The sequence below is a fragment of the Ictidomys tridecemlineatus genome, chromosome 6 (assembly GCF_052094955.1).
Source record: "Ictidomys tridecemlineatus isolate mIctTri1 chromosome 6, mIctTri1.hap1, whole genome shotgun sequence".
Lineage (NCBI taxonomy): Eukaryota > Metazoa > Chordata > Mammalia > Rodentia > Sciuridae > Ictidomys > Ictidomys tridecemlineatus.
Genome location: NC_135482.1, coordinates 168,196,151 through 168,223,704, shown reverse-complemented (window position 1 = coordinate 168,223,704; position 27,554 = coordinate 168,196,151). Strand labels below are relative to the sequence as shown.

At 34.5% G+C, this 27,554-nt stretch overlaps 1 protein-coding gene across 7 annotated transcripts in view; it reads right to left on the bottom strand.

Annotated features, from left to right (window-relative positions):
• Window positions 1–27,554, bottom strand: part of Trpc4 (transient receptor potential cation channel subfamily C member 4) — a 198,472-nt gene that overhangs the window by 69,869 nt on the left and 101,049 nt on the right. For all 7 annotated transcript variants that reach the window (XM_040281574.2, XM_040281571.2, XM_040281575.2 and 4 more), the window contains one exon: window positions 24,702–25,220. In XM_040281574.2, the coding sequence (XP_040137508.1) occupies window positions 24,702–25,220 (519 nt within the window). The remainder of the gene's footprint in view (window positions 1–24,701; window positions 25,221–27,554) is intronic.

Sequence of the window (27,554 nt, the reverse complement as noted above, 5' to 3'; positions counted from 1 at the left end):
AAAAGATAAGTAAATGTGTGTATGTGTGAATGAATAAATGGATGAAAACAATGAAATTCTTTTTTTGGGGGGGATGGTTAAGGAGGATGAAACTCAGAGGCACTTGACCACTGAGCCACATCCCCAGTCTTATTTTGTATTTTATTTAGAGACAGGGTCTCACTGAGTTGCTTGGCACCTCATGTTTTCTGAGGCTGGCTTTGAACTTGTGATTTTCCTGTCTCAGCCTCCTGAGTCACTGGGCTTACAGGTGTGTGCCATTCCACCCTGCTAGCAATGAAATTCTCACTTCTCTCCTAAAATAGTACATAGTGTCTTGAAGAATTTGCAAGTATCTCATGGCCTAAAGAGAGCTGGAAGCCCTTGTCTAGGCTTAACTTCCAGATGTATCAACTTTTTCTGGCATCTCACCTGCAGATAACTAGTAGATATAGTATGCACTACCTGAAATTGGGAAAGCCATGAGTAATCTGCTATTTGTAGGCTAGATATGCACTTCACCTATGCCAGTATACAGATTTACAAGGAAAAAAAATGGCTTGGAGTGAATGCCAGCAAAAAAATAAATAAATAAAAGAACTTCACTTTCACAGAGAAAATAATAAGGTCTCATATGAAGAGTACAGTTTTCTAGAGCCAGAATAACCCGTCTTTGAAATGCAGATTTTAAAAAGACCTGCTTTTTAATTTTTTTGAATAATAAAATGAGGTAATTATGAAGTGCTTATCAGAGTACCAGGTGCAAAAAATTATTATTAGTATCTTTTCTTCCATCTATCATAAGGCATCTACCTACAATGGGCATTGCTGAAAGTAATTTGCAAATACTTCTATATTTGCTTACAACTCTGTGGTGAGAAAAGTAAGCTCACCAAGTTAAAAAATGTGTTGCTTTCTCCAGACATTGCGTCTGACCTCATAAGAAGTTACTAAGCATTGCATCCTGACATGATAGACTGTTTTGTCAAAAAAAGAGACTTGAGAAATCTGCCAGTTGAAATGTAATCTTGTGTCATCATGCAAATTGGCGTATACTAAAAGTCATCCATCTCTCCTCTTCTGTAATTGTGCATGGAGGTTTACATTGCTGGCCAGGAACTATTGCTACCAATCTACGACAGGGACAGAAAAGTGACTTAGAGGAGCCATGAGAATGTGCCTCAGTGGCCTACTCTATCTCAGGAGTCAAGGTGTGCCTAAGGCTTCCTTCCTTCTTTACAAACTTCTGGATGTCCTTCTTAGGAGCTTGTGGGCTTGATAAAACTTTGCTTGAATTAAACTTGTTGTTTCTGGGTGTTTGGGTGTATTTTAACAGCCTCGGAGGAAGACGAGAACGTACGTTATTTTCTAGCTGCATATCAAAGGAAGAAAATAAATATTGTAAAAACATATATATTTTTCTCCCTAGTAGGGAATACTTTCTGGGGTCACTTGGACTCCGCATATTTTCTTGGATGGAGTAATGCTTGGGCCACAATTCACCCTTTGAAACCTCAAAAGATTCTAAGTACAAAGGATATGAGACTTGCAAGTAGAAAGTTGAACTAATTCATTATGATTGGGTAACTTCTTGAGGAAAGAGAAAAAGAATTAGGAAAAAAATTAAATAGGTGAATGTCTTGGAGTAAAGGATGGCCTTCCGGTACATTTCTATCTTGCTACCAATCATTTATAAAAAAGCCTCTTGTTATTAATTTAAAATACTTGCAAATATAACTTTGAGTTAGACATTACAAAAGAATTAACCTTAAAACTACTTATCAGAATTATCATGTCTATTTTATACAGTTTATGATATCTCTTGAAAAGATCACTGGCTTTAGTTTCTTGTCAGTTTCTGCCTAGGAAAACCTCAAAAAGCTGAGTTATTCTTTTTCAGAAATGTTTGAAACAAGATCCAACTCTGAAACTACATCGTGACTTCAGGAAGTGGTTAAGACCCTGGGGGCAGCGATTGCTCCGAAGACTTATGAGACATTGCTGAGGAAATATGAAGGTTGATTCTTAAATATTTTTGACAGAAAATGTCAGATAAACAGATCTTAAAAAAACACAATCTTTCTACTTAAGAGCTATTTTTAATCATTACAAGTCTCAACAAACATGGTATTTTTAAACTAGGAAGCTGGAAAAAAACATTTTTATTTTTAAATTGTCCTTTGTGGGTTTATTTTCCGCGTAGCTGCTTCTCTTGGGTGCATCTGAGTTTTGTAAGTGTTGTTTCTAGGTTGATAAAGATTGAGAAATGTGGTGGGGAGACGGTGACATACCCTCATAGGGGCATACACACTCACACACACACTCTGATCTGGAGACACAGAGATGATGTCATCAACACGTGTGTGGAGAGCAGCATCAAAAGAACTGAGGCCACCTTCATTGAGTTGATAATAACTTACTTCAATGGCAATATTTCATATTTAAAATATTTTTCAGGAAGCCATAAGACAGAGAAAATCAGATTCAAAGAATTTTCAAAAATTATTATTATTATTGTCATCAATAATTACCTTGACTGAGGAATTTAATACAGTTTACACTGGACTTTTTCACAAAAAGTGAACAGTGAATTGATACACATTTCATGGAATAGTTTCAAAACTACTAAAACAGAACAGGGCACAATTAGAACTAAAATATTTGTTTCAGAAACTCAGTATTTAAATCCACATTTTAAGTGCTACCAATTCCTTAATAATATCCTATATTAAAATACATTGCAGTAGTTCAGATTTGACATGTCACCTGTAAAATATCAAAATACAAAATATCACTGACATAAATAATCACAAACAATTGAAGGAAGAATTTCTAAACATGTGATTGTGATTAGTACTCTAGGAAAAAAAAGGGTTGATATCCTATGTCTTCTTGGTGTTAATATTCTGAGCTATTGTTTTCCAATATGTTCATTTCAGTCAAAGGACAATGGGAAAACTATAGAATGTTCCTTTTGATTAATTTGACAAATAGTATTAACCATCTGCCAGGTTCCAGATGTGTTCTGACACTTTAGATTTGGCAATAAACAAAAGAGAACAAAACAAAACCAAACAAAAATACAAAACACTGTCTTCATGTAGTTTGCATTCTAATAGAAGAACCTAAGCATTAAAACAAAACAAAATGAAAACAACACATAATACATCTGTATGTTATATAGTTAGCAAAATTGTGAGACCTATGTGTACAAACCAGCTGGACACTGCCAGGTCTTTGGCTACACTCAAAGTGAAATTGAGAACAACTGTAAAGTTTAAGGCAGAGAACCACATGCATGTGACTTGTGCTTCACTTCAGAGTCAGAGTCAGACCCAAGAGCTATTAGATAAATTCAATGAAGTTGATTCCTAGACATTTGGCATAATAGATATAAAATTCTCAAGATAGCCTCCCATGTTTGTGATGTTGACATTTAAGGAGTAACTGCATTTAGTAAGCTATATAGACTTAATTGAGGAAATTAAGGATGATTTATAGGAACAAAGATGAAATCATATGGATGATTTATAGGAACAAAGATGGACATAGGTTTATCTGACATACTGAAAAGAATATTAACAAAGGGGGGCTTGGACTTACACTGAATAAGAGTCTGTGATTAAATCAGAATTCAGAGGAAGTTTACCACATCTAATTTCTTTGTCAGTTTTGATGAGACTGAGAAATTTCCTTTTGAACCACTATGGGCTGTACTGTGTCAGTGCCAAACCCCTATAACCTCAGAACACGATTGTAGTTGGTGATAGGGCTGTCACAGAGGCAACTGAGTTAAATGAAGTAGAGAGAAAAGATCATGTGAAAGCCACAGGGGGAGTCGGTTACCTGTAAGTCAAGGAGAGAAATCTCAGAGATTTCATCTATGATATCTGTTATGAAAATCCTGGGCAGACTAACAAATGAACAGTCTGATCCCCCAAAAATAACAAATACAATTTTAGATAAAGTAAAATCAAAAACTACTCTATAATTCTGAAAAATGAATAAAAACACTTTGGAAAAGAGCCAACACTTGGAAGAAAGGACTAGGACAGATTATTTAATTGTTGGTTGTTTGTATGTAGCTCTTATCCTGAAAACAGATAACCACCATAGTGCAAAATATAGTAGTGAGTGAAAATTATGAAAATCTGAATTACGCTGGCCTACAGAAATAGAAGACAGTATTTAGGGCAACCAGAGCTGCTGGAAAGTGTAGAGAGGATTCCATGAAGAGTCAAGATACCCAAATTCTATGTAGTGCCTTATATCATGCATGTGCAGGGCAGAATGTAAAGGCTCTAGCTAGAAAGGAACTAGGATGAGATTTTCAAGCACATTGTAACCTAAATTGAAAGAAGAAAACATTTTAGATGGTTGTAAAAGAAACTTGAGTCTTCACAGTATAGCTTTTACAAAATCCAGGATACAAAGCCGAAATGTCCCCATATAGAAAGAATCAGGAAAATGTGATCTATTCTCAGAAGAAAAATAAATCAATGAAGACTGACCTCCAAATGGCTCAGATGACAAATTTTGCAGACAAGAATGTTAAAGCAGTGATTAACAATGCTCAAGAAGGTAAATAAAAAAACAGGATCAGAATAAAAGAAAACTTAAGGAATGTAAACAGAGAATTACAAACTATAAAAAATAACCAAATAAAAAGTATATAGCTGAAAAGTAAGATATCTAACATTATAAATATTGTTATGTAATTCCAACAGCAGAATGGTGATGATAGCAGAAAGAGTAAGTCAACTTGAAGACAAATCAATAGAAATTATCCAATCTGAGGATTGCAAGGAAGAAAAATACTGAAATAAATTATATAAACTCAAGAATCTATAAAACAACATTAAAAGAATATTTTAGGTATATTTGTTATTTCATGTTAAAATATTATTGCATAATTAATTTAATATTAAAAGTTACATATTAAAAAGTATATTCTCAAAAAGATAAGGGAACATACATCAGAAAATAAATCATAAATCATAACAAAAATCAGAAAAACAATATTTAAATAGATAATGGCTTAGAATCTTCTCAAATTGGTGAAAGATATAAATTCACAGATTCAAGAAGCTGAGAAAAATCTCAAACAATAAAAATGAGAAATACTCTGCCAGGATACATAATAGTCAGTGAAATTTATAAGAATCAAAAAAAAAAAGACAAAATCTTAGAAGCAGCCTGAGAAAAATGGTACATTACATTCAAGGAAATAGTAATTAAAATTATTGCTTACTATTCATCAGAAATTATGGAAGCCAGAAGTAAATGGGATGATGTCTAAGAAAGGCTGTGAGTGAAAGGCAAAATTCAGAATATTATTTTGTAAGGCTTATATTTTCACATATATTTTATAAGAAGTTGTACATACAACAGACTCAATGTAGACTGTGAAAAATTAAGGGTACTGTGGCTGGGAACAGTGGTGCATGCCTGTAATCCCAGTAGCTTGGGAGGCTGAGGCAAGAGGATCGTGAGTTCAAAGCCAGCCTCAGCAAAAGTAAAGCACTAAGCAACTCAGTGAGGCTCTGTCTCTAAATTAAATACAAAATAGACCTGGGGATATGGCTCAGTGGTCAAGTTTCCCTGATTTCAATCCCTGGTATCCCTCACTCCCCCCAAAAAAAGGGGCATTATGTTCGAAAGAATAATTCTCTCATCCCCAAACATGTTTACATTCTGTGGAGATATGTTACACTGCAAGTGAGAATGAAGCCTGTTAATCATCTGACTGGAAAACAGAGATTAATTATTCTGGGTTAATCTGGTTATCACATTGGTGATACTAATGTAGTTAGAAGGTGCTAAGAAAAAGAAAGAAGGGGACAGGAGAGGGGGTCACTGTGCTGCTGCTGAGATCTCAATCTGGTACTAACAAGAGGTTTGAGGATGAAGAAAAAGGTCCACGAACTAAGGAGTACATGGAGCCAGTGAAACATAAAAAATGCAAAAAGCTGGTTCTCTCATGACCATCCAGAAGAAACAGCTCTGTAAACAACATAACTTTAGCTTAGTGAGAGAAATAATTTTCTTTTTGAAAAATTTCTTTTCTTTCCCCTTCCCATTTTTTCCCTACATTGACACTAATTTATGAATTATTTAATGTGAGTTGATATAAAATGTTATTTTATTCTCATATTAGAAATCTTATAAGAAATCTTAGCTAAGTGGTATAAAGTTAACAAATTAAAAGGTAAGACTCATAAGAATTTAAGAGCTTTACAAGTATATATTTACATCTCAATGCCTCAGATAATGACAGAGACACACATAACCAATCTTTTGTACTTGTAATATCATGTACTTTTTACTCATGAGTGGATTTATTTTTTGTTTGAACATATTCCCCATATCACTAATGAAGTGCTTTACTTGGATACATCCTAAATATATTTCATTTTTAATTCTTTGGGGATGCATATTTAATAACATGCAGAGATACAGCTCAGGAAATTTATGCAACTCAACAATTGGTGGAGTCTGATCTTTAAACACACAGGTTTGCCAGTGATTTATAGAGCAGATACATGGGCAGATACACTGCCTGGAAAAATATTTATTACAAGTACTTGGAAGAATTTGGAACAAGGACCATTAGGAGACACATCTCCAACAAAGAACTGCCTCCTCCTTATCTCACAGACTAAACACAAGCTTTACAAGAGACACACTATGAATAGTTTTCTATTCAATTACAGAAGGAAGAAGGACCCTCTCATTGACAGTCTCTACCTTTCCATTTTTCATTAGTGATTATGTAGAAAATAGTTGTTCACTGCTAAAGAAGATAGAAAAACATCGTAGTTTCCCCCAAGGTCTCTCTACCACCATATTAGTCATCTTTTCATAACTGTGACAAAATAACCCCAAAATAAAAGATTTAAATGTTATGAGGTTATTTTGGCTCATGTTTTCAGAGGTTTCTGTCCATGGTCTGTTGATTGTTGCTTTTGTGCCTGTTGAAAGGCAGAATATCATGGTGGGAATATGAAGCAGGGAAGTTGCTCACCTTATAGAAGCTAAGTAGCAAAGACAGAGATATGAGAAGGCTGGAGTCCCAACATCTCTCTCAAGGGCACACCCACTTTGACCTAAATACCTTCCACTAGGCTCCACCTCTTAAACGTTCCACTGTCTCCCAACAGCTACAGCTGCTACCGACTAGCAAACAAGTCTTTAGCTTGAACCTTTAAGGGACAATTAAGATCCAAACCTCAACACCCTTTGGAGTCCTAAAAAGAATACATTATTCTAGCAAATGTTATAGTAAGCTCCAAATTATTTGTTTATTTATTGTATTTTTTAATTTTTAAAACCCTTCACAATGTAGACTTAATTACTGAAATGTGACAGACTGTTAAGCAACATTTTCTTCAGGAGTGCTGTAAAAGTGGCATTTAAATCATATATTGCAATATTACTGTTAAAATCTGAAGCTTCCAAAGAGGGAGTCTTAGAGTTTATACTATGTTCTTTTTATTAGAGTATTACAAAGGAGTTGCTGCTCAGTGTACTTGAACCAACTGAGTGTCCATGAGCACTACAGAGTTCTAGAATGGCTTGCCAATCAGATAGGTAGACTTGACAGAACATTGAAAACCCTATAATTTTACCTTTGTAAATGAAACTAAATATTTGAAGCTTGCTTTACTTAATCTTGAAACTGAATCATTTAAAAAGAGCTAAAAGATTTTTCCAATTAAATATATTTAAATAAATTTTTTAAAATTTTGTTTTGTTTTAGTTGTTGATAGAACTTTATTTATTTATATGCAGTGCTGAGAATCAAACCCAGTGCCTCACACATGCAAGGCAAGTACTCCACCACTGAGTTACAACCTTAGCCATATTTGAATAAATTTTATGTTCTCATTTTATATTTCAATTTCCCATTGAAAGAGCAATGCCAATTGTAACTTATTTTAATACATGACTCTTCAGGCAAAGAACCTTCTTCAAGAGTGATATATATAGAAGCACTTATGCAGACATTAGAGTAAAAGATTGGGAATTAATCTTGCTGATGTAACAATTTCAGAAGGGGAATATAAAAATATTTAACAGGTTCTAATAAAATATTCCATTTACTAAACCAAACCCCTGCTATATCCCTTATGATTTAGATATTATTTATTATCTTTTAAACAACTTTACTAGATAGGTATTATTATTATTATTATTGTTATTTATTTTTATTTTGGTTTTACTTTCTCAGGCTTTGCTTTTTCTTTATGCTTCATTAGCTGATTCTCAGGCCTCAGAGCCATGTAAATTTTTAAAATTAAATTTATTTTTAACGGATGAATAAAGATGTTACTGTATATATTAATAGGGTACTATGTAACATTTCAATACATGTATACATTGTGTAATGTTTAAATCAGGCTAAACACATGTAATTTCTCAAACACTTATCATCTATGTATGGTGAGACTTGCAAAAATCCTTTCTTCTGGCTCTTGGAAATGTACAGTACATAATTGTTACCTATTGTCACCCTCCTGTGCAATAGCACACCAGTACTTCATACTCCTTTTTAACTATAATTAGTACTCATCAGTCAACATTTCCCCCTTTCTACTTCCTTGAATTAAGAAATTAAGGTATTTAAAAGAGCAAAAACTTGTACAAATGAAAACTACAAATCGCTGCTGAATGAAATTAATGAAGACATGCATAAATGGAAAGTTATGCTGTTTTCCTGGACTGGAAGACTTAATGGTGTTAAAATGTTGGTATTACCCAAAGTGATCTATAGATTCAATGGGACCTCTATCAAAATCCCAACAGTTTTCACACACACACACACAATCTATCTTAAAATAATATGGAATATCAAAGGACCACAATAGCCAAGACAATCCTGATAAAGAACAAAGTCAGAGATCTAAGACTTTCTGATCTCAAAACTTTCCACAAGACTATAAGAATCAAAACATACTGGTACTGGAATAATAACAGACATATAATAGCTCAGAAATGATCATTCACATAAGTGACCAAATTATTTCTAATAATAGTTCCCAATATCATTCAATAAGAAAAGGAAAGCTTTTTTTTTAACCAAATGGTACTGGGAAAACTGAATATCCACATGAAAAAGAATGAAGTTGTAGTTGTACCATACACAAAAATTAGCTCTAAATGGATTAAAACCTAAACCTAAGATCTAAAACATCAGAACTTTTATAAGGAAAGATACAGTAAAATATTAACAACATTCAATTTGTCAATACTTTTTTTAACATAAATCCAAGATATAGACAATAGAATAAAAATAGAAATTGGACTTCAGTTAAAAAAAATTAAAAGTGTGCATCAAAGGACAGAAAAAGTCTACTCTTCTAATGGGATAAAATACTTTTAAACTACATATCTGGTAAGGCGTTGATATCCAGAATGTATAAACTCCTAAAATTCAACAATAAAACTGTCTCTGAACAAACTGATTCCAAAATAGACAAAGAATTTGAGTACAAAAGACTTCCAAACACATACAAAGATGCATCACTCTTCATTAGGAAAATGCCAATCAAAACTAAAATGAGATGTAATCATTAGGATGGCTGTTATAAAAAAAACCCACACAAATAATAGCAAGGGTCATAGAGGACGTGGAAAGGTTAGAATCCTGTGTTTTCATTTGGTGGGAATTTAAAAGAGCACAGTCAATGTTAAAAACAGTGTGGCAGTTCCTCAAAACATTAAAAAGTAGAATTACCATATGATACAGAAATTCTACTTTTGGTTATATATGCAAAAGACTTGAAAGCAATGAATTGAAGAGAAATTTATACCCCCATGCCCATCACAGACTTCTTTACAATAGCTGAAATGTGAAAACAAACAACTGAAGTGTCCTTCAGGGGATGAATAGATAAGCAAAATGTTGTATATGCACATGGTGGAATATTATTCAGTCTTAAGAAGGAAGGAAATTCTGACATATGCCTCAACACAGATGAACCTTGAAGGCATTATACTATGCAAAATAAGCCAATTATATAAAGGCATGTACTGTATAATTCCACTTATCTGAAATACTTAGAATAATCAAAATTGTCAAGACAGAAAATAGAATGGTGGTCACCAGAGCCTGGAGAAAGGGTGAAATGGGGAGTTGGTGTTTCATGGAAAAGAGTTTTGGTTTTACATGATATAAGAATTTTGAAGACGGATGGTAGTGATGGTTGCTCAACACTATGGAAGTAACTAGTGTTACTGAACTGCACACTTAAACATGCTAAGATGGTAGATATTTTCTGTATTTGACCACAAAGGAAAAAATTACATAATCAAATTACATAATGAACAAACAGAATATAGTAGTAAAGGACTAACCCTCAAAGAGTCTATAACACAGGGTCATAGCTGACTGATCTGCTGGGCTATTCAGGTTTCTAGGTAAAGACATCAAAGTGAGACAAGTTCTGTATTTTGAAAACTCGACCAATCTCTAAAAATGCAAATTAGGTTTATTTTTTTTAATGTAGGGTTTTTTTTTGTTTTGTTTTGTTTACCTTGGAAGATAGGTTTTTGAACTGGAAGACTGCTTGATATTATGCTTTGTAATTTACACACATATGCCACATAGTTTCTTTTGTATGTGTTAAAAATCACACAATAATAATTTTTTAAAATCTTAAAAAAATACTCAGATATTTTGTTTGAGATTACATTATTCTCTAGATATCAGCAACATGTCTCCCATTTATTTCCATGTTGGTAATTTATAATAAAATTAAATGCTTGGTTTAATGAACCAAAAAATTGTATAGACTTTGTATAATAGTACAGAAATTACATTATTTAGATAAATTGCATTTTAATTTTTACAAGACTGGACATTTCCATTACATGGCATCATACCCATCTGTATGTGCACATTGACTCACTTTTAAGCACTCACACTCACACTCACAAGTCATTTGTTAGGCAGCCATGTTTTTTCTGAAATCCAAATGAGTAAGAAGAAAGTCTCCAATATGTAAATATTGGCATTAAGCTTCATGCATTGTTTTTATAAAGGATTCTTTAGATTCTAGATAATTTTTACTTTAGTTTTCCCAAATTTTATGTGGAGCATAAAATTGCACTAATACAACATTTATCAGAATAAATACATAAATACTAAAAAACAAAAAAATCAGTTGTACTGACACAAGCAAATAGAGTTGAGAGCCTGTCAGTGAGGAATGAGATTTCAAAATTATAAAAACAATAGATTTCTGCCATAATTTCAGATAGGCAAAAATAGGTATTAATATGAATGTTTCAAAAGTCTAAATTTACAACCAGACCACATAGGATAATTCAAGTCCACTCTGAATGTTACATTTTTAGCTAGATGATTTTTCTTTTAAAGCAATTATAGGTTAAGCAAGAAAATGTTGGTATCCAAAACTCAGGTATTTGCAATAGTTTTAGTGCCCATTGTAGACCTTTCATTCTCCAATGTCCCTGGATGAAGATTTTCTTGAATATTCACTCACTGTCACCCGCAAAATGGTAGTTGGCCAATATTCTAAAACTCAATCCAAACAGTCAGCAAATAGAAGCTGCATGGCTGGCCTTATCTCAAAGGCCAATGCTGCTTATGTGCCTTGGGATATTGATTATTTTTTCTTTAACAGAAGAAACTGCAAAAATCAAACTTCTGCCTCTAGAGTAGAAATGCCAGCCAGACACATCAGTAATCAGTAGGCCATGAAGGAATGAGAAAACATCAGTAAACCCAGAATGGAAAAAAAAAGAAAAGAAAAGAAAAAGATGAGAAATTTTGCAGGAAGGGAAAACAGCTTCCTGGAGCCTAAAATTTAATCACATGACCAATGCAACATTAATAATAAATTCAGAAATTTAAAAATAACCTATTTGTGTAAGGAATAAAACTAGAACTAATCAATATCATTAAAAGCATTTTCATTAAATTTATATCTAATAAATACCTAATTCTCTCAATAAAGAAAACTTAACACAAAATGATGGTATTTTTTGTTTGTTTGCCTAAATTAAAGTAGTACTTTCCTAACCCACCCTCAACAGGGCTATCCACTGTTTCTTCTGTCTTCCCTTACAGGTTACTAGTGTTATATACATAGGGATCAGTACATAAAAATTGTTCACAATGTTTTATTATTTCTTCCTCAGCAATGGTCAAGTCATTCTGAACTCATAAACTCCCTTAGAAGGACTGTCATTGAGGCATTATAAAAATAGATTGTGTGACTGGAAAGAAAAAAGTAAAATTAATTCCACAAATATTTGTTGAGCTCATACCATGTGTCAGCGGCATTATAATTGCTAAATATAGCAGTATAAAAATCAGTTCTTGGCTTCAAGGAGCTCGCAGTCTCATGAAGAGGAGTGACCTAAAACAGTTAATTATAATAAAAGGTAATAAATGTTCTTTATCCATAAAGAAGAGGGAGAGCCAAACTAGCCCAAGAATAGAAAGGTGAGACTTTTAGATGACTGTGTCTTAATATATTAAAGAAACAGTAGGATCTAGTCAGAGATAATGGCTGCATCATTTCAAGATAGTAAAACAATGAGAAAATGCACAGAGAAAATGCAAAGTACAGCACAGAAGAGGAACTAGAACATTCTGGAATTGCTGACCATGAAATGCAAGTCAGGTAGAAGAGATGAGGATAGACAGTTAATCCATATATGTTATATCTTGTTAATGATCTAGGCCTATAATTTTATAAAACATATTAAGTAAGGTTAGCCATTTAAAAAATCATATTATAACAACATTATTCATAATAACCAAGAGATGGAAAAATCCCCCAAATGATCACTAATGGAATCATTGATAAATGACATATAAGATATATGTCATATAAGATACATTATTAAGATATAAGCCTTAAAAGGAATGAAATTTTGACACATGCTACATGGGTCAACTTTGAAGATATTGCACTATATAAAATAAGTGAGTCATAAAAAGACAAATACTGCAATACTGCACTTAGATGAAGGTCCTAGAATAGTCAAATTCAGAGACAGAAAGCAGGATGATGGCTAGCAGCATCTGAGGGGAAGGGTAGAGATATGAGTAGTTTTATGTAATGGATATAGACTTCCAGTTTGGGAAGATGAACAAGTTCTAGAGTCAGATGGTGTTGGTGGTTGTATAGCACATGGATGTATTTAATTGCCTCTTAAATGCCACCAAATGGTCCACTTAAAATGGTAAAGATGGTCCATTTAATATTATGTATGCTTTATTACAAAATATATCATAGTAATATTTATTACATTTTCATAGAAGGATTTTAAATTGGTTGATTTATGTATTAGATATCATAAAGTCAGGTGGGATGAGATTGGAGCCATGGAGCCAAGGAAACTGTGTGTCACAAACTAATCCAAGACTCTCTAAAACAATGCAGGAAAAGGAAGGCTGGATTTGGGAAATATTTAGGAAATACAACTGACAATAAGATAGGCTTTGATGACTGACAAGGGCCCCAATTATTTATGTTCCAAAATTTTGTGGCTTGAAACAACAAATTATGATGTTTCATTGGAAATTTCGGCAGGGCATAATCCGTTGGTTTTCCTGTTCTACACGGTATCATGAGAGGTCCCTAAGCATTATCCAGCCAGTGAGTACCACAGTGAGAGTGATGTGAGGTGTGCTGGGGGAAGATCCTAGATGGCTTCTTTGCTAGTCTTGCCTGTGGAGGGATGGTCTACAGATCTGGGCTTAGTCACACTGTAGGTAAGGATTCCTGCGCACTGCTTCCTTAAGCCACCAGTATGGTGGCTTCAGGATAGGTAGACTTCGTACATGGCGGCTCAGAGCTCCCAGAGAGACTAGGTAGAAGCTGTGAAGCTTCTTCTGACAAGCCCTGGAAACCCCAGAAAGTCACTTCTGCTGTATTCTATTGGTTGGGATTGTAGCTAAGGTAATCTGATTCCAGAGGGCATTTCTCAGTTTGCAGATATCTCCTCTAACCCAACAAGGTGACAGTCACAAAATGATCACAGATAACTCTTACATACTTCTAAGGTGAATAACTTGAAAGTGCTCCCTACTTAACAGAGATAACAGAGGAAGAACCAGGCATAAAAACAAAGGTAATGAATTCCTCTTGGAACAATAGGAATATGAAGATACTATTAGTTTATATATACGCAAATGTGATTAAATATCACAGTAATTTACATAACCCAGTTTTCCAGAATTGTGCATCTAAAGTCTTTATCATCTATTCTTTGTCTTTTTCTGTAATCTCAGCTTCTGCTCCACTCTAACTCATGATTACTTACTGAGTACCTACTATGTTCTAAGAAGCATGACTGCAGGCATTGGAATTGCACTAATAAACAGGAGAGAAGACGCTTAGGTATGTGTAGAGAAAGACAGATAATTAAACACAAAATTTTATTTTGGATTTTGATAATGGCTGTGAAGATAAAGAAAAATTGTCATGTAAAAGGAAAAAAATGGGTATAAAGGACATGGGAAGAGGATACTACAGTGGGTGTTCTGGGCTTCTCCAATGAGAAGATGATAATATGACTAGAGACCCAATAAAGGGTCCATCTCCACATGCCAGGCAGAGAGAGAAGCTGACAGAGAGGCCACAAGGAGTGGGCATGAAGATAGAACATAGGATAATGAAGGTGCCCTTTCATGTTTAACTCTTTTTTGCCTACATGAGTCTGTGTCCTGTCTCGTTCCCACAGTCCCTTCTCTGATGTCTTTCCTTCTATGACTCCAAATTTTCCACTGAAACTCAATTCAGACACTTTCTTTTCCAGGAAACCTCCCATAAAAATCTCAGACAAATTAGGAATGATTTTTCTAGGCTTCAAGAGGGTAGTTCTAGGACACTTTATGTGAATCTACACAAAAATACAATTCTAGGTTCTAAGAAACTTCTGGAAGAAATTCATACTTGGCCTACGGCTCACTGTCCTCTCATTTTGTTGTTCTCAGACTTTGGCTCAAAAAAGACACTTTGTAAGCATTTGTGGATTGCACTAAAAGAGAGCAAGGAACTCCGTGGCTGCAAGGCAGCTCCATGCCGGAGCCCCTGATCCTCTTCAGGAACCTCCTCCTGTGATCCTTGTCTTTACAGCTGCCAACAGGGTGTCCAGCTGTGCCCCAGGAGTTGAAGCGGAGAATCAGGAAAAGGGGGTATGAAAAGAAGCTCTGAGGTTACATGCTCCAGAGGTGCCTGGGAAAATCTCTGTGCTTAGACAAAGCTGTGGGGAATGACAGCAGTAGAATGTGCATCATTTAACACTGAATTGGTGAGGTAGAAAAAGAAAAGCAGGCTTTTCTAAGCCCACAAGGAGCTGCCAATGAACAGGTCAAGGCGCAGACAGAGAAAGGCCATAGCTGACTCTTTCTGTTGCTGTGGAGGGCATGCCACAGAAGCTCCTTAATACTAAAGGGAAAAGAGTGGGAACAAAGAATAAAAACATAATCTTGTGTGATTGTTTCTCTGGTTCTATACTACCTAGAAGCCATCTCTAAAACATAGCTTCAGGACTCAACTTTAGAACTGCTAATCACCAAATTATAGCACAAGTATTATCAACTCTACAGAGTTCTGTAGATTTCTGTTTCTAAGAATTCAAACATACGTTAACTGACCTCTATTTAGAAATATTTGATCTAATATGTTGAAAGGAAAATGAGGATGAGTGATAAGTCTTCTTTCATATGTATAACTTATACAGATGAATAGTGGGTGTTTCTATTTCAAAACCACCAAAAGTTTCTTGAGAATGTAATGTTTCCAGTTCATAAATTTCTAAAAGACAACATATTGGATTTTGTACTTTCTCAGGGAATGTGGGATGGGATAAGTTATGAAGTCCATTACTGCAAAAACTGGCAGCTTTTAATTTTGTGTAGTGATGAATGACAAGGAAAAAAAGCGGGTCACTAAATAATGACCACAGAGAAAATAACCCTGAAATGTAAATTTGAATGTTTGTACAAAAGAAACAAAAGAAATGGTTCTTTATCACTGACAAACTAAATGATCCTATCTGAATAATGGAAACCAGTTAATCTTGCTGCTAGCCCTTGCTTGTCAATCATCAAGGAGTCTGAAGTACCAATTTATGCAGAAAAGCAATTCATTTAAGAACCAAGAGAAGTATTCAGAATACAATGGAATTTTTCAAAGATGTTATTATTAGACTAATGTTTTTTGTTTTATGTCTGTGACAAATAAAACTAGTTGAAAAGAGTTGCTTCTACACATTTGTGTCTGGGAAATAGAAGAATGTACTCATCTCTTTGTAAATAAATTACTTAATCCTTTTTATATTTATTTAAAACAATATCAAATATAAGCCATGCTAATATAAACCTAAGGTTTGCTATTTTATGTTGTATAAGAGAAAAGTTATCAATTCCTAATCAGTGCTGTTAAAAAGGATAACAATTTTTCAAAGGTTTGAACATATACAATTCAAAATTTAGCTTTAGGAGAAAAAAGAGTCACATTCAGATAAGAATTAGGAGGAAGTGGTTATATGTCATTTAATTAGGTGTAAAGAAACCAATGAGTATTGAATTCCAAGCTCTAAAAACCTAGTGTTAAACGCCTAATGACCTGTCATAGTTCTATCTGTAGGTTGACAGGTTCTGAACAGCCATTGCTTTCTCCATTATAAGGTGGCAGACACTGAATATTTGGTCCTTAGGAAGGGGCTGGGGTGAAGCATTAGGGAATCTGTGATCATGTTGACTTTGCCTAGCAAGAGCAGGTGTGTGCACACTCGTGGGGCAAAGAAAGTCAGGGTCTCAGCAATTGGTCAGTGAATGCACTTTGAAAAAAAGCAGGAGAGAAACTAGGAGAATGTTACTTGCAATCCCTTTTATAGGCCTCAAGATTATTTATATTATTTAGTGTAGTTTCATGTATTAAAATCCTCATTTCTGTAAGTACTGCATGTGATAATGAATTCTGGTTCTGAGTTGGAGCAGTCAGGTTCAAAGGGCATGCATAATTGATGCAAAAAATATATTTAGAAATGCAAATCAAAAGGGCAAGTTAAAATCAAGCATGTAGCACACAATGCAAGTTGCTTTCAAAAGACTGTAAGTGGAAAGAGTTAGGGAATGGGATAACCTTAGAACCTGGGATAAAATTTATGCATTAAATTTTTGGGGAAGAATATATATCTTAATATAATGGTTCAGAATGCTGATTATACTAATAGAGTTAAGAGGGATAAATCTTTGATATTCAAAATGGTAATGCAATGCAAAAGGCACAGATTAATATTTATCACAAATATTAATACATTAAATGATGAACCCAAACTTTCCCTCGCTTCATCATTTAATATATTAATATGACAAGTTGCATATGCTGCATGTGCTTAGTCTTTTTTTGGGGGGGGAGGGCTCTGTGAAGTAATAGAAAAACCCAGTGATAAATAATAATAATAATAATAATAATAATAAATAACAATAAATAGCTATTCTTCATTGGCAAATATGCCAGGAAATATGCTAAGCTGTGGGCTTGCTTATGATCTTTGCTAGACACCCCATTTTAGAGGTGAGAAAACAAACACAAAATTTGTTCAAGAGTACATTTTTCTTTAGAAGAGGAAAAAAATTATATCCAATTCATAGACCATATACTTTTAATGCAATATTAGTATCAAGTAACTCACAGAAAGATGAGTTACTTGATACTAATAAAACATGCCCTTAGTTGATCAGAAATATGTGGAAGAAGATATGGTTACAGTATATGTACTAGGGATAAATCTTCTCTTTCTCTATGTTCTTGGGCTCCTTATCATCTGACAGGAGAAATATTAATGCATGAGTCCTTCCCTCCCTTGGACCTGGAAGGAGTCCTCAGCCACTTCCTGCTGAGTTATCGTTCCATTTCCCAGATCTTCTCCCCACTTTTAAATAGTTTCCTACCAGACTCAGGGGCCTTGTTTTGCAGAGGAAATAAACTAGTGAAGACTCTCAGAATCCTGAGATGGGAGCAGGATGTGCCTTAGGTGGAAAGGAGGGAATCTGGATCTGGGCAGCCAGAGAGCAATACAGAATATCTCAGGCAAGGCAATGAATAAGTAGAAAGAGATGGGGAAACTTGGCCGTTTTGAGAGACACAGATGCTTTCAAAATAGCTTAAAAGATGGAGGAGGCAAAAAAAGAAAAACTTGATAAATAATATCAAATCTCATGCAAATGGCGCAGTGTGTGATAAATAAGAAAACCAAACTAAAGGAAAGTCAGTACTGACTCTGATAAATGACTCAAAGGTATTTCAGAAGAAAAAAACTCAAATAAAGAGGAGACCACTATATTAACTACTTTTTCTCATTGTTCTCCTTAGAATTGCTCTATTCGCTACCTTTCCATAAGAAGTATGTGATTCTCATAGAAGAATCATTATAAGACATATCACGAAATAGCTTTCTCCAAAATTATTTACATTCTGATGTGAAATTTTCTAGCACAAAATAAAATTTAGACACCCCAGACTTGAGCAAGAGTAAAAAAGAAGAAATCTAAATGTTTCTAAGAAAACCAATAGCTAACAAGGACCACGTATTGTAATTTGTAGCCAACGTAACGCTCTTGCTTGGCTGTTGACCAGCCCCTGAATGTACTGCATCTAGCAACACACACAAGGTACTGCAGCAACAGCCAGGAAGCAATCATGTCATTGATTGCTCTGTGGATTTTTTTGGAGGGTGGGGATGATTAGGGGTATATCCCTTGAGGTGGTTTTAAAATTAAAAAAAAAATGTACATAGAGTTGTTACTTTCCCTTAACAATTATCCAAAGAACAAGAGATCTTAGCAAGGTTGGTTTCGGGTAGATAAAGAACCAGCCTGTGTGGTATTTTTCATTTTTTGTCTTGTTTTCATACACAGTTCATACTATAACAAGTTTGGATTGGAACAGGCTGTTTATTAAACATTATTATGGTTTTAAAATGCAATTTGAATTTAAAACAATTCTGGCATGATGAACTAATTAGAACAGACTTTATTAAATAACAGAAAGAAAGTTAGGAAATGCAGAAAAGTCTAGCTTGAAGCAGTTTTAAGAAAACACAATTTCCTTTGTTTCTGCTCCATGATAATCATTCAATTGCTCTCCTCAACACCTAAGGCTGTGCTAATGTCACCACCCCCAGGAGTGTTAGTGCTGTGGTACCTTAGTCCCCCTTGTCTCTTCTTTGACAGGAGTCTTATTTCTTCATTTAACATTATGGATTTTTGAATAACCCAGGAAACAACAACCATTAAATCTTGGGAGGTGTAAAGGAGTTTTAGAGAGCTGTAATCACGAAATGTTGGAATCAATTCAGTTCACCATGCTCTGGAAGGCATGATTGACATGGATACCTTCCCATTTACTCTTTCATTTTCTCTTCTAGTTTACCAACACTGAATAAACAAGTAAGAAGGGTTTGAGTAGACGGACTGTTCAAATGTTGATTTCTCGCTTTCTTCTCCAACAATCTATTAATTTATAAGACACGATCCGTGTTAGTGCCAAAGTTTAAAGTTAATGTTGCAAAGCTGATGACAAATATTTATGAAAGGGAAAAGTAAGCTAAAAATATGTATGCATGCTGTTTACTACATAGAAATTACTGTATCAGAATCTGGAAAGCTATTAAGACCGTGAATTGAAGTGCTTTCACACAGAATGATGTATTTCACTTCTTCTCACTATTATTCAACATCTTGGCTACGTCGCCTGTGGGGTAGTTATTTCCCAATCTTATCAACAATATATAACTGAAACTAGGTAAGATCTTTGCTCTAAAAGTAATATAAGGAATGCATCATTTCAGTGATCTAATAAGCATTAGACATGAGGAATGACAGAAGGGAGATAATGTTAACTGCCATAAATTCTGCATTTACAAAAATCATGCCAGAAAGCACAGGTGAGTTATTTGTCTAAATCATGTCTTTAGCCACGTCTCTCACCTTTACCTAATACACAGGAGGAGGAGAGTTCTAAGCACAGGAGTGCATGCTTCTGGATGTCCCCAGCTCCCCAACTTCCTTTGAAACTACTCACTCCAATTAATGTCATTAAGATGTCCCTGTTGTTGGTTTCCAATCCTGATCAAGAGACTTTCCCTGTCCATTTCAGAGTCAGACTAAAAGGATTATTGCTTCACACACACACACACACACACACACGCACACACACACACACACAATTTTAAATGACTAAAAGTGTTTATATTTAAAAAGTATATTTACATCCTGGCCCCAATATTTAATGAAGTAACACTGAATATTATTTTATACTGTATAACTCAGATTCCTCACAAAGACAAAACAAAATCATACAGTTCATGTAGCATAGATTCATTTGGTAGTTTAAGTATAACAAACCAAGTTGAAATTAACTCAGTCCCCAAAAAATACTGATTTGAATTGCTATAAGAATTTTTGTTTTACCAAAATATGATCAATGTAACTCTGACATCATTATTCTAAGCACTAATAAAAATAAGCAGATCCTTCATTCTATGCCTGCTGCTTACAAAAATTACACAAAATTAAAATGCAAAAATATTTATGATGTAAAAATAGTGCAAATCTTCATTTGTGGATGGAATTAGAAAAATGCTAGACCAAATCTCGCAATCAAATCCTGACAACACAACTTGTTTTAACATTTCAGTTCATAGAAAGACTACTAATAAGAGGTTAATCTAAATACTAAAACTTAATGAGATTAAAAAGAAAATGCTCAGGGAACTTTCCAGAAATGAGAGATTTTGCAATTTCATTTGGGTGTATTCATTATTGAGTACCTTCTACCTGACAGGTGCTGTAGTATGACTGGTGAACAGGAGTGTTCCTGACACAGCCTAGAGGAGGAGATGCAAAACAACTAACCCAGCTAATAAATGGGCAAAGGAACTGAACAGCTACTTTACAGAAGAAGAAATATGAATGGTCAACAAATATATAAAAAAGTGTTCAATACATCAAGCAATTATATAAAGACAAATTAAAACTACACTGAGTATTTATCTCACTCCAGTCAGAATGGCAGCAATCAAGAATACATTGGCAAGAATTTGGGGAAAAGGATACACTCATACATTGCTGGTGGGACTGCAAATTGGTGCAAACACTCTGGAAAATGGCATGTAAATTCCTCGGAAAACTTGGAATGGAGCTACCATTTGATATAGTTATCCCATTCCTCCGTATATGCCCAAAGGACTTAAAAATCAGCATTCTACAGTGATGCAACCATATCAATGTTAATAACAGCTTAATTCACAATATCTAAGCTTTGGAACCAACCTAGGTGCCCTTCAACAGATGAATGGATAAATAAAATGTTGTACATATATGTAATATTACTGAAGTATTATTTAGCCATAAGAAAGAATTATTTTATGACAATTGAAAATGGATGGATCTAGAGATTATCATGCTAAGTAAAATAAGCCAATCACACACACACAAAAAAAACCCCAAAGGTTAAATGTTTGCTCTGATATGGGATGTTAACACACAACAAGGGTGGGTGGAGAAGAGAAGTTCGGTAGATTAGACAAAGGGAAATGGAAGGAAGGAAGCAGGGCTAAGAGGTAGGAGAGACAGTGGAATGATTCTAACACAACTTTCCTATGTGCATATGTGAATCCACCACAGTGAATCTCTATATCATGTACAACCACAAGACTGGGATCCTAAATAGAATGAGATGTACTCCATGTTTGTATAATAAATATGTCAAATTATAATCTACTGACATGTATAACTAAAAAGAACAAATTAATAAAAGAAGTGCAGTGTGGGCAAGTAGGACTTTATCTCAGGGAGTGTGTGGTAGGGTTTGCTTCACCAAATGCTCCCTGGGTGAGGTGGGTTGTGAGAAGAGCTTTAGAGACTGAGTAGGACTTGGCCAATGTGGAGGTTAGTGAGGAGGCCCTCCAGAGCATGGACCAAAGGCAGACCTCAAGCTTGTTTAGACCAAACCAAGGAAAACTTGCAGTAAAAAGGTTTAAGACGAGACATCTAGGCTGAAGTTCAGTTTTATTTAAGACACATTATCTCACTAAAAAAAAAAAAAATCTTACATCAAATGGTTTAAAATCAATACTTTTTGAATAATTTAGAAAAATATTTTATAAAATAGAACTTATGATATCAAAGAATATATATGAAAGTAGAATCGGATTCCTGATTTTTTTATACTGCTATCCACCAGACAGTGTTACTTTGCTTTGGGAAAACTGTCAGCTCAAGGGTAATATGTGCTTTGATATTGAATGAAGAACACAACAAAATTATAAGAATTTTTTTTTAAAAAAAATCTTCATTGAACCCTCAAAAGATGAAAGATGAAAATATAAATATAATGTGTTTATAAAATGATTCTTTTAAAAGATACTACTAATGCTTATTTTCTTGTTATATGTTGTTAGCTGTCTTTTATCTTGTTGCATTATTAGGTTCTATCACTCTCCAAAATCACAGCTTCATATTAGTAAAAAAGATACAAACATCTTAAAATAACTGTTAGAAATGATCAAATACATTCTTTTGCTTTGCTCTTGACATACCTAACTAGGGATTCGATTTGTGACTTTTTGTTCAACAGTCTTTGAAGTCAAGTTAATTTGTATATTCATGAAGTATAGAGAAGAATTTCAGCAAATGAAGAAAATGTTAAATAGGAATGAACATTTTTAATGGATTGGAAACAAAACAGAGAATAATATATATTCAGCCTTTGTCTCTCCAAATAGACTATAAATGCTATACGAGTTGGAACATGTCACAGTGCAGTATCAAGTGCCCCATGCACTGCCTAGAATGTGTTCTGTGAAATTTACACTAAAAAGAGTTAATGAAGAAATTAATAAATGAATGAAGTGCATGAAAATGGTTTGTAGGAATGTAAATAGAAATGAACACTCAAGATATTCACAATTGAAACTTCTGTCTGGGATATCTTTTTTTGGGGGGGGCAGCTTAAATTGATTAAATGCCATAGATGGCATTGGAGTTTATGACTATTTTTTTCTGGGCCTTCACTAAAATCACAGTTTACAAAGACAAGGTTAAGTCATCTATGATGGGAGGACCAACATGAGTGTATGCAAAAAAATAAAGCTGAACTCAAGCACTGTGGTGCTACCAGAGGTACAATAATAGGGAAGCATAGCTGACCACTGCCAGGTTCATTACTTTATGGATAGAACATCCTGGGAATTTCACTCTACTTATTATGGGTAGGATAATGTCAACTCCGAACACATATAATAAAGGATCTTTTAAATAGTCATTTTAATCGCTAAGCCCCATTTTCCAATAAAATGAAAGGAAGAACATCATAATAGTCAATAATAGATCTTGAAGAAGATCTGGGTAAATTCTGGGGCCCCATCAACATAGTATCTTCAGCTATCAACCGTTAATGACTTTTCACTTTCACATTTAGTCCTTTCAAAATCTTTAATCGTGTGACATTTCATCAGTTTGTCTTACAATACCATATTAAAGTTATTCAGTTCCTTTAGAATATTAAGTCCTTGAGTCCTAAACACAAGAGCCTACGAAAAGACTGTTGGCAGGGACTCAAATTAACATTTCTGATTTGCTAGTCAAGAAGCAATGGACACAAAAGAAACTGCTGCCTTCATTGTTCAGGGAATATTCATTTCAACTGTTTTCAGGCTCCCATCACAGCTGGATTAGCTCAAGGAGTCAAAGAACTATAAGAAGAAATCAAGGAAGCAAATTAAGTTTTCCTGATCCTCAAGTATTTAGTGAGGAGTAATAGACAAAGCAGGCAGGAATAACATTAAATAATCAAGTCCAAGTTCAAAAGCAATTGAGTACATTTTTAAACAGGAGTCTCTTTCCTTTCTTTCTCTCTTTTCATCTTACACAGTTTTTTTTTTTTCTGGCTATTGTTTTGAAACAGATATCACTGTTATTCAAGAATGAATAAAGACTCAATATTTTTTGAAGATAAAAATAAACACGTCTTTGAGAATTCACACACAAATTGTGGTGGAAACATAAAGCAATAATGCTGGTGGTTCCTTTGTTAAATATTTCAAATTTATGTAAATTTCAGGGGAAAATTTGTAATATTTCCACAGGTCTTTAACTTCTTATTCCTGACAAATCAATCAATTAAGAAATGACAGATGTTTCCGTTGTTTCATCTAATGTTGGATTAAAGGCTTTTCCTGGAATAGTTTCTAATAATGTATTTTATTAATACCTCAAAATTTTCTAGAGTCTTCACACAATCTACACATCTTAAAGATCCCATGGACCTGAGAGGAGAAAATTTCAAGTAGATCCATATATATGAAATACTATGAATATTAAGTCCATTAAGTGAGAAAACTCAAAGAGCTGTATATGTGACCCTGTAAAATTATAAGTGGTCCAGTGAGATTTCACGCAATCTGGAGATTCTGAAATTCATTAGCTTCTCATTTTATTACAAGTAAGTGTGTATATTTTAACACAGATGCCCCAAATCATTACTGTTTATTAAGCCACTTATTACTACACTTCAATGTGAAGATAATTATTAGTCCGGCAAACAGTAGATGTGGTCCACTTACAGGTGAATAGAAAAAATAGTGTAATGCTCAAAATTAAATCACGAATAGAGCAGTTTGCTTCACTGGGAATAGACTCTATGGCACTTTGATAGAGTGGCAACACTCACCTCTTTCTGACGGTACTTAATGGCCAATTTTAGTCTTGCAAGATCATTTCCACTTTGTTCTTCAATCAGACTATTGTCATCTCGGTAATTAAGAATGATTTCCAGTTCTCTGGAACTTCTTGTCTGGTCCAGGAGGTCCTTAGCAAATTGCTTGCACTGTCTTGACAGCTCCTCATACTCGGACTTGAATTCATTTTCCACCTTGCTCAGCTCCTGAAGCTCCCAGCTTAACTGAAAGGCTGTGAGGAAAGGATCTTCGCTTGACAGTGCAATCAGAGAGGGGCTGGCCAAGGCCTTGTAGATGTTGAGTCTGGAACGTGAGTGACGGAGGCTGTCCACGTCTGAACTGGAGACACATTCAACACAGTTACAGCGGACCTCATGGGGTCGTGGCACCGAAACACCTTTCTGGACCAAAAGTTTTATTATCTCATAATTATTTGTATGGGCTGCCAAAATGATGGGTGTAATGTCCGGAGTGAATTCAGAGAACTGCTTATCAAGAAGTATGGGAGGCACCTGGAAAAAGAAGGAAGCAGAAATAATGAATATTCATTTGTTCAAGCTTGTGAATTTCAAACAGCATACAGAAACAAGGTTGAACAAGGCTCATAAATCTTCTGCTGAGTTTTTGCAGGAGAGATATGTCTTTTTTTTTTCCTCCAAAAAAAGACAATTAAGAAGTAGAAGAAAAAATAACTTTCCAATATAAGGGCACATCATTTTTTCATTCTTTCTATAATGTGAATTCTGACCTTTCTTGAAAGCTTAATGTTGGTGGCTATGGAAACTTTTTACTTGATGGAAGACTTTCTTACTCCCAACTTATTTGATTTGCTTGGCTTTTCTGGAGAGGTTAATTTCCTGAATAATCAAGAAATATCCTGAAAAACAAATAGTTTAAAACAAAATGCTCCTCTTGTAATTTCTTGTTAGAGTCTGTAAACAAGTCAAGATGGCGCCTGGCATTTTGCAGAGGGAGCGGTTTGTGAAGTAATGCCAGCGAGCCATTAAGTGTGAAGATTCCTTATTGGTTGACTGCTGTATCTAGTTTATGTTAATTAATATAAGCTGTGTGAAATGTATATATACCCCTCCTGTCCTACAATAAACGGCTCCCACTCCTGCTGTATCAATGTGCACAAGTTGTTCGTCACCCCCCGGTTATTTTGCTGTAGCAGTGCAATTTTCTCAATTTTCTTCATTCTTTTTTTTTTTTTTTTTTTTTACTGTTTTCATCTCTGCTGGTGATTAAGGGTGGCTGGGCAGAAATAAATAGGCTAGCCTCAGGTTGTGTCTTTACATCTTTCTCTTTGGGGCATGATTTTCAGATGAGAAATCTCCATTGATAACATTATTGTTTTATTGGATATAAACAAAGAATTTGGTCATCAATGTGAATTCTTGTTGTGGGCCAGCCCTGGGCTGTGTGTGAGGTATGAGCATTTGAGCATATGGGAGGACTGGCCTGATGTTGCAGGCTCTTTGGGCGTGCAACACAAGTGGGCACTTTCCTCTCGCTCTGCCTTTGATCCCACACAGCACCTGAGATGGGTGTGACTTGCCAAGATGTCAGTCAATCTACTGACCACAAGACACCAGGAAGCTAGAATCAACCTCCTGAAACCTGACTCTTTTGTCTTATTTTTAAAAAACATTCCATCAAACCTCCCTTTGTGCCCCCTCTATAAAAATAAAAAATCCAAATGCAAGCTCTCTCTTTCCAATGGACCCCTAAGGTTGAGAGCTGTCCTGGAATTTGAAAAGGTATTTCTGTGTGCTTACATGCTTTCTTCTTGGTTTTCTCAGTTATTGATATAGCCAGATTTTGTGAGCCCAGCATAGGTCACTAGCCTAGCTAGCTGGGAATAAATTCTCACTGTATCAGGTCACTAAAATGTTTATGTATAGTTGCCCTTTGGTTATATTCTAAGGATGGTGATGATGAATATAATAACATCTATTGTTTACTAAGAATCTTTTGGGTATATATTAATCCTCACCTTTTATTATTCATGTTTTATAGATAGTGATCCTTGGGAAGTAAGTGAAGATATATGATTTGAGCCCAGGTCCACCTGTCTGACAGGCAAAACTGTGTATATCGCACTGTATTCTTGCTGTACTATTTTAGGTTTAATATTTATTCTTGCTGGCACAGTCACAGAGTCATCTATGAAAATAAAGGCTACATAAAGACAAGTTCAGTGTGGCAGAAACAACGAAGGCATGTGTCACATTAAAACATATGAAATGTGAAGGAGAGCACACAGGGATTAACAGAATAACAACCATGCCCAGAAATATGACATTCATAAGGAAGCTTCTATTACGCCACCTTCAAGTAGAGGTGAAATTTTTACATGTAATTAAAAATATGGTTTTAATTCACCTTGCCATTTAAAATATACATTTGTTTTATAAGCAACACTACATAAAGATTGAAGGGATGAAGTAATCTTTTAAAAGTTATTTTAAGATATATGCAATCAATTGACAGTGATGATAGTAAAAAACCACTATTTTAAAAATGTTTATTAGTAGAGGAACGAGAATGCCTGTTGAGACAGAAATTTGCATTTATGTGTGGGATCAGTACATATTTACAGCTTATTAAGTATTTAGCATTCATTTTAAAGATAATATGAATTGAAATTTAATTATGCATTCATTATAAAGAGAAAGATTACATTAATCAAAATCAAACTATAGGTAATTTTCAATTAAAAAAATTATGTGTTTTTTGTAGTAGACATTTAGAGAAAACAAAACAATTTCAGTTAGTTTCTATGATAGACACATATTTAAATGACAGATATAATTAAAAGGAGTATTCAAGATTCAGTATAATTT